Source organism: Brachyhypopomus gauderio, unplaced genomic scaffold (assembly GCF_052324685.1).
Source record: "Brachyhypopomus gauderio isolate BG-103 unplaced genomic scaffold, BGAUD_0.2 sc138, whole genome shotgun sequence".
In the NCBI taxonomy this organism is placed as follows: domain Eukaryota; kingdom Metazoa; phylum Chordata; class Actinopteri; order Gymnotiformes; family Hypopomidae; genus Brachyhypopomus; species Brachyhypopomus gauderio.
This window is the reverse complement of record NW_027506959.1, coordinates 378-15,745: the sequence shown is the minus strand read 5'-3', so window position 1 is coordinate 15,745 and position 15,368 is coordinate 378. Positions and strand designations below refer to the sequence as shown.

Sequence of the window (15,368 nt, the reverse complement as noted above, 5' to 3'; positions counted from 1 at the left end):
ACCCGCGGGTCCTTAAAAAGTCTTAAAATGTCTTAAATTTAGTTTTCCATATTCAAGGCCTAAAAATGTCTTAAAATGTCTGGAATTTTATGAGGGGAGGCATTAAATTATTATAAGTGTGTGTTGTTCAGTTGTTCTGGCGCGACGTGATCTTTGCCGAATCTAGCGCTAATGCAGAAAATAACCGCTCCAGGGTCCTAGTGCTAGATTCCTAGCGTTGGAGTATACGGCCTCAACAACGTCAACAATTTTCGTTCGCCACCCCCCCGTCAACGATGTGGAACACACCTGCATCCCCGGTAATAGTATTATTTTTTCTTGTGAGAGGTATTAAAAAGGTCTTAAGTCATTGAATTTGAGATTTAAAAATGTGCAGATACCCTGTGAAAGTCTACGTAAACATGACACCCCCTCTACGTAAACATGACACCCCCTCTACGTAAACATGACACCCCCTCTACGTAAACATCCCGCCCCCTCCGCTCCCACATCACCCGTCCTGCCCAGGTTTCTGGGGAGCATGTGTCTCATCTGTTTGGCCACCGAGATGCTTTGATGAGATGTTAAATCTTCATAAGTCGCTCTGAGGGCAGAGAGTTGATGCTGAAAGTTTAAGGAATGATAATAGTGTCTGCTTTGTGAACCTGTTCCACATACAGAGCTGAAGACCTCTTTTAAAGCACCTCATAGCCTAATTGGCAAATGCATCATATTCTTACACATTACAGTGGCTGATTTCTGGTGGTGGTGTTGACTTCTTAACTTCTTTGTCAGGTCTGTGCTCTCCGTGGGTGTGATTGTGCTTTCAGAGCGCTGCGTTTAAACCTCCATGCAAGTCCGTGGTGCTGTTCATCACCTGTGAAATGAAGTGTCGGTGCCGTAGGCTGAAATGCCCAGCGTTTAATGCATGCCCAGACCCCTCCTCTGTTCTCCGTTAGTCTTGATGTGACAGAAGCTCGTGGTGCAGGGTTTGGGTGCTGAAGGCTCTGAGCCACAGTGGCCATGTCTGCAGAAGGGTCCTGCTTAGACTTGAAGAGTAAAGTAGAGCGCATATTCCCTCGGGCCAAATGTACACTGATGCATGATACTCCAGTAGTGAAAAGACAGAGATGGGATGTTTTTTTCTTCTGGTCTTGGAGCTATGGAGCATGACTTTGCTTTGTTTAGTCCCCTAATGGACACCACTCCACTGGACAGAACTATTTACATTTATTTAACGACTTTGGCACACGCTGTTATCCAGAGCATCTTACAGTGAGGTGAATAGGTGGTTGTAGGAGTTTGCCCAGGGACCGTTATTGCGTGGACCTCTTGCCCAGACAGGGATTAATCCCCAAACCCCCACAGGAGCAACAGCGTTATTATCCACTACACTACAACAGTTTATTTGTTGTCTACTGCATTTTGCTTTGTGGTTGTACAGAATGACCTCTTAATTGGAACAGTCGTGTTTGTCTTCTCTCCCGAGAAGCTCTCGAGCAAACCAGCTTAAAATGTGCATGCCATGACGTCCCGTTTGGTCTGATCGTTGTCTCGCACCCATCCAGATGATCTGGCCGCCAAAGCCAACATTGTCGTCGACCCGGCGGAAATCCTGTCCACCTCCATGGACGACCTGGACGAGGACGAGGAGAACGGAGCGGTCCAGGTGAATTTCTCGTAATGCCGCCTGCTTTTCCTTCAAACTTGGGGGAAGTTATAGGAGGGGGTTCTGTAGTTCTTGATGGTGACCGACGTCTGTGTTCATGAGCGTGCGCAGAGGCCGTCCGGAGCGGCAGCGGTGGGTGGGGCCCTGGCCAGACCGACCTGGTTGAGCTCGCCAACGCTGGGCCGGGCCAACCGCTTCCTCAGCACCGCCGCCGTCAGCCTGATGACCCCTCGCCGGCCCCTGGCCCCACCTGAGAAGGTCAAAGTGCACACGCTGCCCGTGGAGCAGAGGACGGAGGAGGACAGTGAGTCTGAGTGATTTACAGCGTGGACTCTGAACAGCGGAGCTGCGTGTGTACTTACAGGCGTATTTAAACAGGTGTACACTGCAGTGTCCTTAGTGTTGCAGACCCAGTTTAGGGGATACGTAAGCCTTGTCTTCAGTTTCAAACATACAGTTTTGTACTCGCAAAGTCTATGTTGAATAAGTGGCACAGCATGATAATAAAGGCTTAATGTGGACAGCACTCTCTGCCCCAGCCCCTACAGAGCAGCACAAAGCCCTCTCCACCTCTAGTAAGCTGCAGTTTCCAGCCCCACAAAGGAAGGCAGCAGGAAACCAATTAGCTAGGCCAGGCGTGATGAGAGAGGGGAAAAAACTCACACCTGCTTCAAGGAAAAGACGCCACGTTTTCAAGACCTTGCCAGGGGATAATCTGTTCTTTTTTTTTTGCTTTCAAATTTTCTCTCTCTCCTCTCCTCCCCCACTTCCAGTCGAGGGAAGCCATGGTAACGATGGGCTGTTGCTGGGGCGACCACTGGAAGAGCCAGACCAGCCAATCACGGAGAAGTCCTTGCTAGAGATCCTGGATGGCATCGTGATGATGTACAACCTGAGTGTTCACCAGCAGCTGGGCAAGGTGAGGGAGCGCTGGTGACCCCGCCCCTTGCTCCGCCCCTCGCTCCGCCCAACATCCCCGTTATGGAGTTGAGGGAGTGTCGAGCGGTCAGAGTGCCCCTGGCTAGCGACGTCACCAGGACAGACGTGCTGGGAGCTGCAGGTTAAACCAGGGGAGGCCACCCTTGATTTCTCTCAGGCCAGCGTGTGTGGTGACCTCTTTGAAATCCTGACCCGTCCCACGTCGGAGAGAGAAAAGCGAAGGCGTCCCATGTGATGTTTCGTTTGATGTTATTTTCAGTGGACAATCCGCCACTGCCAAAATGACCCTGGACAAATCCAACGGCTGTTTTATCTATTAATACAGAAGTCTGGTCATTTAATAGTTAACAAATGGGTCAGGAAAGGTGGTTGGACCTCGAGCACTGATGTACTGTGCAGTGCACTGTCCCCATGTCCCCCTGTCCCCCTCCTCTCCGGCTCTCCCTCTGCTCCTTCTCCTCGGCTCCCTGTCTCTCTCTCCTCCCGCTGCTTTGTGTGTTTCTTCCCGTTTCTCAAAAGTCCACTTCCCTGTCTGTTTTCACTTATCTCACTTTCATCATTTTCTTTTTTTACTTTTTTTACTCAGCTTCACTTTTCGACTTTTAAGCAATTCATTTGCCACCCAATAAGCTCAGCAGGCATCAGTCCCGCCGCTGACGAGTGCAGGACCTTAGTAAAATCATCCCGCTGTCACAGGGCAAGCTGTGTCTGACCGACCCAAACCGCTTGAAAGGAAGGACCAGAATGGGTTGGGCCGCACGCAAGTGTTTAAGTCTCTGACTCCATCTCCTGTGTCTTTGAGAGACCTTCATGGTGGTTGGATCTCGGCTCAGGATGGAAACGCTCTAAATTGAGCCCTCAGTCTGACTTCCTAAGCACTTTTGCGGGCTTCCTGGAGCACTTAATGGTGCTAAGACGATGTCACAGCAGTGAGCTGGTAAGGTCTGTGCCTTTTGGGCATTTGGAGTGCCCATGGTCAGTTAAGGCAGAGCAGGCTAGTACTGACTGTACTCTTACTTAAATACCTGTGAAAGTCATTTCATCATTAGGATTAGGGCAATGAGGATTATCAAGCCTTAGATTTTTTTGGGGGGGGGGGGGGGGACTTTTTTGGTGGTATCTATCCAGGAATAGATACGTTTTGACTGCTGGTGTTTAAAGTGTTTCTTGGGAATTTGATAAAGTATTTGTAGTGTTTGTTTGAGGATATTTTTATTTTTTTGTCAGAAACGATTTCATATGTGTATTGACCATGAATTGAATAAACAATTCATAAGTATTGAATAAACTCCATAATTATAACTGTATAATTAACTATCTTATAATTACATTTGCATAATTGGTCAACACCATTGGCTTTAATGGTTGTACATGTTTCTGCTAAGGATGTGATCTTTGGCGGCTCATATGGAGTTGACATACAGGGCGAAATATAAATGTGTTAATGAAGCTAAACCTCTAGGCTGTCTACCGCAAGCCTCTTGATTCATTATCTTTTGGCCACATGGCGAATACCTGTTGTTGTGTTGCCCTCTGGTAGATATGGTGTCAGCGTCGCCTGATGGTCTCCCTCTGCTCTCTCAAACACCCTCCACCCCCACCTTCCCACCTACCCCCACCCACCCACCCCTCAGGGTGCCAGACCCAACGAGATCAAGCTCATTTCAAAGATGAGTTTGGGATTTTTTGTTGTTTTGAGTATGCACGCCTCACACTTTGTGTGTGTGTGTGTGTGTGTGTGTGTGTGTGTGTGTGTGATGTATTCCCCAGATGGTGGTGGTGTCAGACGATGTGCACGAGTATGCAGTGGCCCTGAAGGACACTGAAGAGAAGATGTCCAGGTGTCCAGGCAGAGTAAGTAAACAGAACCGAATCGCTCTGGTCCATCCCAGCAAACTGTCACCCCGGTATAAATATCACCTGAGGCTGCCCAGTTTGGATGAAATAACATTGCGTTTCTGCTGCAACGAACTGTGATTGCGATGTACTTCAGGTAATGTATTAAAGTCTCATTGACAACCATCACTCACTCTTTGTTCGATCACATCAGTCTTTTGCTACGCCGAGATCACGTTAACCAGGCTGTGTGAAAGTTTGTTAGAGAGCAGAGGCCAAGAGTGCAGTAACTATAAAGCACTGGTGCATTGTGCAGACCTGTTGAGGGCAGAACCAGGAGGATGTTGAGGGCTTGACCTGTGTGGTGTGAGATCATGCTGGTCAGCGGAGGTCCTGCGTTGTGCACACAGAGGTCAGATATCCTGGAGGAGCTGGAGAAGAGCCAAAGGGTGTTCGCCGAGAAGCTGAACCACCTCAGTCGCAGGCTGGCATGGATCAACGCCACCATCTACTCCAAGGTACAGCAGCCCACGTCTGGGAGAGAGATGGGTGGAGGGAGAGAGATGGAGAGAGATGGGTGGAGGGAGAGAGATGGAGAGAGATGGGTGTAGGGTGAGAGATGGAGAGAGATGGGTGTAGGGTGAGAGATGGAGAGAGATGGGTGTAGGGTGAGAGATGGAGAGAGATGGGTGTAGGGTGAGAGATGGAGAGAGATGGGTGGAGGGAGAGAGATGGAGAGAGATGGGTGGAGGGAGAGAGATGGAGAGAGATGGGTGGAGGGAGAGAGATGGGTGGAGGGAGAGAGATGGGTGGAGGGAGAGAGATGGAGAGAGATGGGTGGAGGGAGAGAGATGGAGAGAGATGGGTGGAGGGAGAGAGAGGGAGAGATGGGTGGAGGGAGAGAGATGGAGAGAGATGGGTGGAGGGAGAGAGAGGGAGAGAGAGGGAGAGAGATGGGTGGAGGGAGAGAGATGGAGAGAGATGGAGAGAGATGGGTGGAGGGAGAGAGATGGAGAGAGATGGAGAGAGATGGGTGGAGGGAGAGAGATGGGTGGAGGGAGAGAGATGGGTGGAGGGAGAGAGATGGGTGGAGGGAGAGAGATGGAGAGAGATGGGTGGAGGGAGAGAGATGGGTGGAGGGAGAGAGATGGGTGGAGGGAGAGAGATGGGTGGAGGGAGAGAGAGGGAGAGAGATGGGTGGAGGGAGAGAGAGGGAGAGAGATGGGTGGAGGGAGAGAGATGGAGAGAGATGGGTGGAGGGAGAGAGAGGGAGAGAGATGGGTGGAGGGAGAGAGAGGGAGAGAGATGGGTGGAGGGAGAGAGATGGAGAGAGATGGGTGGAGGGAGAGAGAGGGAGAGAGAGGGAGAGAGATGGGTGGAGGGAGAGAGGGAGAGAGATGGGTGGAGGGAGAGAGATGGAGAGAGATGGGTGGAGGGAGAGAGATGGGTGGAGGGAGAGAGATGGAGAGAGATGGGTGGAGGGAGAGAGATGGAGAGAGATGGGTGGAGGGAGAGAGATGGAGAGAGATGGGTGGAGGGAGAGAGATGGGTGGAGGGAGAGAGATGGGTGGAGGGAGAGAGATGGAGAGAGATGGGTGGAGGGAGAGAGAGGGAGAGAGATAGGTGGAGGGAGAGAGATGGAGAGAGATGGGTGGAGGGAGAGAGATGGAGAGAGATGGGTGTAGGGTGAGAGATGGAGAGAGATGGGTGTAGGGTGAGAGATGGAGAGAGATGGGTGTAGGGTGAGAGATGGAGAGAGATGGGTGTAGGGGTGAGAGATGGAGAGAGATGGGTGGAGGGAGAGAGATGGAGAGAGATGGGTGGAGGGAGAGAGATGGAGAGAGATGGGTGGAGGGAGAGAGATGGGTGGAGGGAGAGAGATGGGTGGAGGGAGAGAGATGGAGAGAGATGGGTGGAGGGAGAGAGATGGAGAGAGATGGGTGGAGGGAGAGAGAGGGAGAGAGATGGGTGGAGGGAGAGAGAGGGAGAGATGGGTGGAGGGAGAGAGATGGAGAGAGATGGGTGGAGGGAGAGAGAGGGAGAGAGAGGGAGAGAGATGGGTGGAGGGAGAGAGATGGAGAGAGATGGAGAGAGATGGGTGGAGGGAGAGAGATGGAGAGAGATGGAGAGAGATGGGTGGAGGGAGAGAGATGGGTGGAGGGAGAGAGATGGGTGGAGGGAGAGAGATGGAGAGAGATGGGTGGAGGGAGAGAGATGGGTGGAGGGAGAGAGATGGGTGGAGGGAGAGAGATGGGTGGAGGGAGAGAGAGGGAGAGAGATGGGTGGAGGGAGAGAGAGGGAGAGAGATGGGTGGAGGGAGAGAGAGGGAGAGAGATGGGTGGAGGGAGAGAGATGGAGAGAGATGGGTGGAGGGAGAGAGAGGGAGAGAGATGGGTGGAGGGAGAGAGATGGAGAGAGATGGGTGGAGGGAGAGAGAGGGAGAGAGAGGGAGAGAGATGGGTGGAGGGAGAGAGGGAGAGAGAGATGGGGTGGAGGGAGAGAGATGGAGAGAGATGGGTGGAGGGAGAGAGATGGGTGGAGGGAGAGAGATGGAGAGAGATGGGTGGAGGGAGAGAGATGGAGAGAGATGGGTGGAGGGAGAGAGATGGAGAGAGATGGGTGGAGGGAGAGAGATGGGTGGAGGGAGAGAGATGGGTGGAGGGAGAGAGATGGAGAGAGATGGGTGGAGGGAGAGAGAGGGAGAGAGATAGGTGGAGGGAGAGAGATGGAGAGAGATGGGTGGAGGGAGAGAGATGGAGAGAGATGGGTGGAGGGAGAGAGATGGAGAGAGATAGGTGGAGGGAGAGAGATGGGTGGAGGGAGAGAGATGGGTTGGAGGAGAGAGATGGGTGGAGGGAGAGAGATGGAGAGAGATGGGGTGGAGGGAGAGAGAGGGAGAGAGATGGGTGGAGGGAGAGAGATGGAGAGAGATGGGTGGAGGGAGAGAGATGGGTGGAGGGAGAGAGATGGAGAGAGATGGGTGGAGGGAGAGAGAGGGAGAGAGATGGGTGGAGGGAGAGAGATGAAGAGAGATGGGTGGAGGGAGAGAGATGGGTGGAGGGAGTGAGATGGAGAGAGATGGGTGGAGGGAGAGAGATGGAGAGAGATGGGTGGAGGGAGAGAGATGGAGAGAGATGGGTGGAGAGAGGAGAGATGGGTGGAGGGAGAGAGATGGAGAGAGATGGGTGGAGGGAGAGAGATGGAGAGAGATGGGTGGAGGGAGAGAGAGGGAGAGAGATGGGTGGAGGGAGAGAGATGGAGAGAGATGGGTGGAGGGAGTGAGAGAGGGAGAGAGATGGGGTGGAGGGAGAGAGAGGGAGAGAGATGGGTGGAGGGAGTGAGTGGAGAGAGATGGGTGGAGGGAGAGAGATGGGTGGAGGGAGAGAGAGGGAGAGAGATGGGTGGAGGGAGAGAGGGAGAGAGATGGGTGGAGGGAGGAGAGAGATGGGTGGAGGGAGAGAGATGGGTGGAGGAGAGAGATGGGTGGAGGGAGAGAGATGGAGGGAGAGAGATGGGTGGAGGGAGAGAGATGGAGAGAGATGGGTGGAGGGAGAGAGATGGGTGGAGGGAGAGAGATGGAGAGAGATGGGTGGAGGGAGAGAGATGGGTGGAGGGAGAGAGATGGGTGGAGGGAGAGAGATGGAGAGAGATGGGTGGGGAGAGAGAGGGAGAGAGATGGGTGGAGGGAGAGAGATGGAGAGAGATGGGTGGAGGGAGAGAGAGGGAGAGAGATGGGTGGTGGGAGAGAGAGAGAGATGGGTGGAGGGGAGAGAGAGGGAGAGAGATGGGTGGAGGGAGAGAGAGGGAGAGAGATGGGTGGAGGGAGAGAGATGGGTGGAGGGAGAGAGAGGGAGAGAGATGGGTGGACGGAGAGAGAGGGAGAGAGATGGGTGAGGGAGAGAGAGGGAGAGAGATGGGTGGAGGGAGAGTGAGGGAGAGAGATGGGTGGAGGGAGAGAGAGGGAGGAGATGGGTGGAGGGAGAGAGATGGAGAGAGATGGGTGGAGGGAGAGAGATGGAGAGAGATGGGTGGAGGGAGGAGAGATGGGTGGAGGGGAGAGATGGGTGAGGGAGAGAGATGGGTGGAGGGAGAGAGATGGAGGAGATGGGTGGAGGGAGAGAGATGGGTGGAGGGAGAGAGATGGAGAGAGATGGGTGGAGGGAGAGAGATGGAGAGAGATGGGTGGAGGGAGAGAGATGGAGAGAGATGGGTGGAGGGAGAGAGATGGTGAGTGAGATGGGTGGAGGGAGAGAGATGGGTGGAGGGAGAGAGATGGAGAGAGATGGGTGGAGGGAGAGAGAGGGAGAGAGATAGGTGGAGGGAGAGAGATGGAGAGAGTTGGGTGGAGGGAGAGAGATGGAGAGAGATGGGAGGGAGGGAGAGAGATGGGTGGAGGGAGAGAGATGGAGAGAGATGGGTGGAGGGAGAGAGATGGAGAGAGATGGGTGGAGGGAGAGAGATGGGTGGAGGGAGAGAGATGGAGAGAGATGGGTGGAGGGAGAGAGAGGGAGAGAGATGGGTGGAGGGAGAGAGATGAGAGAGATGGTGGAGGGAGAGAGATGGGTGGAGGGAGAGAGATGGAGAGAGATGGGTGGAGGAGAGAGAGGGAGAGAGATGGGTGGAGGGAGAGAGATGAGAGAGATGGGTGGAGGAGAGGATGGGTGGAGGGAGAGAGAGGAGAGAGATGGGTGGAGGGAGAGAGAGGGAGAGAGATGGGTGGAGGGAGAGAGATGAGAGAGATGGGTGGAGGGAGGAGATGGGTGGAGGAGAGAGATGGAGAGAGATGGGTGGAGGGAGAGAGAGGGAGAGAGATAGGTGGGGAGAGAGATGGAGAGAGATGGGTGGAGGGAGAGAGATGGAGAGAGATGGGTGGAGGGAGAGATGGGTGGAGGGAGGAGAGATGGAGAGAGATGGGTGGAGGGAGAGAGATGGAGAGATAGGTGGAGGGAGAGAGATGGGTGGAGGAGAGAGATGGGTGGAGGGAGAGAGATGGAGAGAGATGGGTGGAGGGAGAGAGAGGAGAGAGATGGGTGGAGGGAGAGAGATGGAGAGAGATGGGTGGAGGGAGAGAGATGGGTGGAGGGAGAGAGATGGAGAGAGATGGGTGGAGGGAGAGGAGGGAGAGAGATGGGTGGAGGAGAGAGATGAGAGAGATGGGTGGAGGGAGAGAGATGGGTGGAGGGAGAGAGATGGAGAGAGATGGGTGGAGGGAGAGAGAGGGAGAGAGATGGGTGGAGGGAGAGAGATGGAGAGAGATGGGTGGAGGGAGAGAGATGGAGAGAGATGGGTGGAGGGAGAGAGAGGGAGAGAGATGGGTGGAGGGAGAGAGATGGAGAGAGATGGGTGGAGGGAGAGATGGGTGGAGGGAGAGAGAGGGAGAGAGATGGGTGGAGGGAGAGAGGGAGAGAGATGGGGGAGGGAGAGAGGGAGAGAGATGGGTGGAGGGAGAGAGATGGGTGGAGGGAGTGAGATGGAGTGGGAGAGAGATGGGTGGAGGGAGAGAGATGGAGAGAGATGGGTGGAGGAGAGAGATGGGTGGAGGAGAGAGATGGAGAGAGATGGGTGGAGGGAGAGAGTGATGGGTGGAGGGAGAGAGATGGAGAGAGATGGGTGGAGGAGAGAGAGGGAGAGAGATGGGTGGAGGGAGAGAGATGGAGAGAGATGGGTGGAGGGAGAGAGAGGGAGAGAGATGGGTGGAGGGAGAGAGAGAGATGGGTGGAGGGAGAGAGAGGGAGAGAGATGGGTGGAGGGAGAGAGAGGGAGAGAGATGGGTGGAGGAGAGATGGGTGGAGGAGAGAGGAGAGAGATGGGTGGAGGGAGAGAGATGGAGAGAGATGGGTGGAGGGAGAGAGAGGGAGAGAGATGGGTGGAGGGAGAGAGATGAGAGAGATGGGTGGAGGGAGAGAGATGGGTGGAGGGAGAGAGATGGAGAGAGATGGGTGGAGGGAGAGAGAGGGAGAGAGATGGGTGGAGGGAGAGAGAGGGAGAGAGAATGGGTGGAGGGAGAGAGATGGAGAGAGATGGGTGGAGGGAGAGAGAGGGAGAGAGATGGGTGGAGGGAGAGAGAGGGAGAGAGATGGGTGGAGGAGAGAGAGATGGAGAGAGATGGGAGAGAGGGAGAGAGAGGAGAGAGAGGGAGAGAGATGGGTGGAGGGAGAGAGAGGAGAGAGATGGGTGGAGGGAGAGAGATGGGTGGAGGGAGAGGGAGATGAGAGGGAGAGAGATGGGTGGAGGGAGAGAGATGGAGAGAGATGGGTGGAGGGGAGAGAGATGGGTGGAGGGAGAGAGATGGAGAGAGATGGGTGGAGGGAGAGAGATGGGAGAGAGATGGGTGGAGGGAGAGAGATGGAGAGAGATGGGTGGAGGGAGAGAGATGGGTGGAGGGAGAGAGATGGGTGGAGGGAGAGAGATGGAGAGAGATGGGTGGAGGGAGAGAGAGGGAGAGAGATAGGTGGAGGGAGAGAGATGGAGAGAGATGGGTGGAGGGAGAGAGATGGAGAGAGATGGGTGGAGGGAGAGAGATGGAGAGAGATGGGTGGAGGAGAGAGATGGAGAGAGATGGGTGGAGGGAGAGAGATGGAGAGAGATGGTGGAGGGAGAGAGATGGAGAGAGAGGTGGAGAGAGAGATGGGTGGAGGGAGAGAGATGGAGAGAGATGGGTGGAGGGAGAGAGAGGGAGAGAGATGGGTGGAGGGAGAGAGATGGGTGGAGGGAGAGAGATGGAGAGAGATGGGTGGAGGGAGAGAGAGGGAGAGAGATAGGTGGAGGGAGAGAGATGGAGAGAGATGGGTGGAGGGAGAGAGATGGAGAGAGATGGTGAGAGAGATGGGTGGAGGGAGAGAGATGGAGAGAGATGGGTGGAGGGAGAGAGATGGAGAGAGATAGGGTGGAGGGAGAGAGATGGAGAGAGATGGGAGAGAGATGGGTGGAGGGAGAGAGATGGAGAGAGATGGGTGGAGGGAGAGAGAGGGAGAGGATGGGTGGAGAGAGAGAGGGAGAGATGGGTGGAGGGAGAGAGATGGAGAGAGATGGGTGGAGGGAGAGAGAGGGAGAGGGAGAGAGATGGGTGGAGGAGAGATGGAGAGAGATGGAAGAGATGGGTGGAGGGAGAGAGATGGAGAGAGATGGGTGGAGGGAGAGAGATGGAGAGAGATGGGTGGAGGGAGAGAGATGGAGAGAGATGGGTGGAGGGAGAGAGATGGGTGGAGGGAGAGAGATGGAGAGAGATGGGTGGAGGGAGAGAGATGGTGGAGGGAGAGAGATGGGTGGAGGGAGAGAGATGGAGAGAGATGGGGGAGGGAGAGAGAGGAGAGAGATGGGTGGAGGGAGAGAGATGGAGAGAGATGGGTGGAGGGAGAGAGAGGGAGAGAGATGGGTGGAGGGAGAGAGAGGGAGAGAGATGGGTGGAGGAGAGAGATGGAGAGAGATGGGTGGAGGGAGAGAGAGGGAGAGAGATGGGTGGAGGGAGAGAGGGAGAGAGATGGGTGGAGGGAGAGAGATGGAGGGAGAGAGATGGGTGGAGGGAGAGAGATGGAGAGAGATGGGTGGAGGGAGAGAGATGGGTGGAGGGTGAGAGATGGAGAGAGATGGGTGGAGGGAGAGAGATGGAGAGAGATGGGTGGAGGGAGAGAGATGGAGAGAGATGGTGGAGAGAGATGGGTGGAGGGAGAGAGATGGAGAGAGATGGGTGGAGGGAGAGAGATGAGAGAGATGGGAGGGAGAGAGGGAGAGAGATGGGTGGAGGGAGAGAGATGGAGAGAGATGGGTGGAGGGAGAGATGGAGAGAGATGGGTGGAGGGAGAGAGATGGTGGAGGGAGAGAGATGGGTGGAGGGAGAGAGATGGGTGGAGGGAGAGTGATGAGAGGATGGAGGAGAGAGGGAGAGAGATGGGTGGAGGGAGAGAGATGGAGAGAGATGGGTGGAGGGAGAGAGATGGAGAGAGATGGGGTGGAGAGAGAGGGAGAGAGATGGGTGGAGGGAGAGAGATGGAGAGATGGGTGGAGGGAGAGAGATGGGTGGAGGGAGAGAGATGGAGAGAGATGGGTGGAGGGAGAGAGATGGAGAGAGATGGGTGGAGGGAGAGAGATGGAGAGAGATGGGTGGAGGGAGAGAGATGGGTGGAGGGAGAGAGATGGAGAGAGATGGGTGGAGGGAGAGAGAGGAGAGAGATGGGTGGAGGAGAGAGAGAGGGAGAGAGATGGGTGGAGGAGAGAGATGGAGAGAGATGGGTGGAGGGAGAGAGATGGGTGGAGGGAGAGAGATGGAGAGAGATGGGTGGAGGAGAGAGATGGAGAGAGATGGGTGGAGGGAGAGAGAGGAGAGAGATGGGTGGAGGGAGAGAGATGGAGAGAGATGGGTGGAGGGAGAGAGAGAGGGAGAGAGATGGGTGGAGGGAGAGAGAGGGAGAGAGATGGGTGGAGGAGAGAGGAGAGAGATGGTGGAGGGAGAGAGATGGTGGAGGGAGAGAGAGGGAGAGAGATGGTGGAGGGAGAGAGGATGGGTGGAGGGAGAGAGGGAGAGAGATGGGTGGAGGGAGAGAGAGGGAGGGGAGATGGCGCTGGGAGGGAGAGAGATGGAGGAGAGAGAGAGATGGGTGGAGGGAGAGAGATGGAGAGAGATGGGTGGAGGGGAGAGGTGGGAGAGAGGGGGAGAGAGAGGGAGAGAGATGGGTGGAGGGAGAGAGAGGGAGAGAGATGGGTGGAGGGAGAGAGATGGGTGGAGGGAGAGAGGGAGAGAGATGGGTGGAGGGAGAGAGAGGGAGAGAGATGGGTGGAGGGAGAGAGAGGGAGAGAGATGGGTGGAGGGAGAGAGATGGAGAGAGATGAGGATGGGTGGAGGGCGAGAGATGGCGAGAGATGGAGATAGGAGAGAGATGGAGAGAGATGGGTGGAGGGAGAGAGATGGGTGGAGGGAGAGAGATGGGTGGAGGAGAGAGCGACGAGGATGAGTGAGAGATTTGCTTTCTGTTCCACAAACCCTCTGCTTAGCAGGACAAAAATGTTCCGTTTCCTCCGTCATGATATGGGACTCTTGACTCCTCACCCGTTCCTGCGCTCTTCACTGGAGGAGCCTGTAAAACTTCTCCATTTGCTGAGGTCCACAATTGAATTAGTCCCGTTGAAGTCCATAGAGGAGGAGCTGTCCTTGGGTTTAATGGACGGGTGTGGTTGGAGAGGACGGCCCAGTGCTGTAAATGCTGACGCGCCCCTGCACAAGTGGCTCTGGATTCATGGTGTGTGTGTGTGTGTGTGTGTGTGTGTGTGTGTGTGTGTGGTGTGCAGAAGTGAGCAGAAACTTTCCTTCGTGATTCTGACACTGCTGTTCAGCTACAACTTGGGATGCAGAAGCCAAGTTTCCCAGCAGCTCAGAAACGTACATGAGAGCTCGGTTCACGTTTCCTCTGACTGACCTCCAGCGTGTGTGTGTGTGTGTGTGTGTGTGTGTGTGTGTGTGTGTGTGGCAGGAGAAGATGCTGGACGTTGTACTGGCTCCTGCGTGTGTGCATCCGCACGATAGAGCACTCGGACGCCGCGGGTTCCCTGTTCGCCTTCACGCCCGAGTTCTACCTCAACGTGGCCATGAACAGCTACAGCGCCCTCAAGAACTACTTCAGCCCCGCCCACAGCATGGAGGAGCTACCGGGTGCGAGGCAAGGCCGTTCCCACGGGAACGTAAACAACACGCAGGGGCAGGAAACCCGCCGGCGCGGATAATCGCTAGAGCGGAGTCCGGTGGCGTGCGCTCATTTGCATAATGCTAATTGATAGTTTCCTGTAGGACTGGAAGTTCTCACGGGTCCCCCGCCAATGTTCTGGGGCGGGGCTAAATTTCAGTCTAATTCAGAAGGAGTGCACATGCATGTGGGGAGAAGTCCTGCAAATAAATAGTCTAAATAAAGCGCTAAGTATCATAAATAAATTGTAGGTATAACAGCTGCATAATTAATAAAGGAATGAACTCCTAAATGGCTGTGAAGCAATCAATCATGTGTAGAACAAGCAAACCGTGTCATGCTCCACACGCAGCGGTGCACTAGACAGCTCCGCGGGCTCCCTGCTAGTCTGATGCGCTGCTGTCCTGACTGAGGTGGATGGAGATCGGCCCCTGTTTGCTTGCTGAGCTGAAAGTCAAAGCGCTAATGCCCAGAGGCCACACATGGGCTGTTTGGTTTAAAGCGCCATGCGTTCGCATTTCAAAAGAGGCAGACGCTCACCTTCGAGTGACAAACGAGGTAAAGAGGCAGAGAACGCAAGTGTGTTTCTGCCGTGTGGCGACTGTTCGACACAGTTTAGGCTTGGGGAATTTTTCAATCTGTAGGCTGAATCGTTATTAGTAATTATCTGTAAATATGGGCCGTGTTTGATCCAGCGCCTGATCATTGTGGTTTCCTGCTTTGCGCCTCTGGCAGTAGAGCGCTGGTCAGCACTTTGGCTAATGTTGGATTCATTTGACTTGTATTGAGTGTGTGTGCTTTGCCTGCAGGCTACGAGGACACACTCACACAGCTCGCCACCATCCTCGCCAAACACTTTGCAGACCCGCGCATTGTGGGCACAGGTAACCATCCACGTCACAGCCCCCCTCCAATCCCCTAAAACAGCCCCCCCCCCCCCCCCCCCCCCCCCCCCCCCCCCCCCCCCAAAACAGCAGAAATTCGGTAGTATAGATTTAGCTGGATTTACATAAAGTGGTGTGTGTGTGTGTTGGGGGTGTGTGTGTGTGTGGGGGTGTGTGTGTGTGTGTGTGTGTGTGTGTGTGTGTGTGTGTGTGTGTGTGTGTGTGTGTGTGTGTGTATAAGATGCACTGAGGGGTGGACTTGGTGAGCTGAATTGTGGCAGTCCTGCAGATTTGCCAACCTTGACTTTCAATGAGTTCAGTTCATTACGGTGTCTTAGTCCAGACGCTACTGTAATAAGAGGAGATCCATTATGATTTATGAGGCAG

The 15,368-nt window shown here is 54.6% G+C and overlaps 1 protein-coding gene across 1 annotated transcript in view; it reads left to right on the top strand.

The window, feature by feature from the left end:
• The window catches only part of LOC143500219 (E3 ubiquitin-protein ligase RNF123-like), a 32,693-nt gene extending 17,674 nt beyond the window's left edge, over positions 1-15,019 (top strand). The window contains 8 exon segments of the mRNA XM_076994246.1: positions 1,548-1,648; positions 1,760-1,952; positions 2,422-2,567; positions 4,358-4,441; positions 4,834-4,941; positions 13,888-13,905; positions 13,907-14,066; positions 14,907-15,019. Of these exon segments, the coding sequence (XP_076850361.1) occupies positions 1,548-1,648; positions 1,760-1,952; positions 2,422-2,567; positions 4,358-4,441; positions 4,834-4,941; positions 13,888-13,905; positions 13,907-14,066; positions 14,907-15,019 (923 nt within the window).
• Positions 15,020-15,368: the final 349 nt, after the last annotated feature.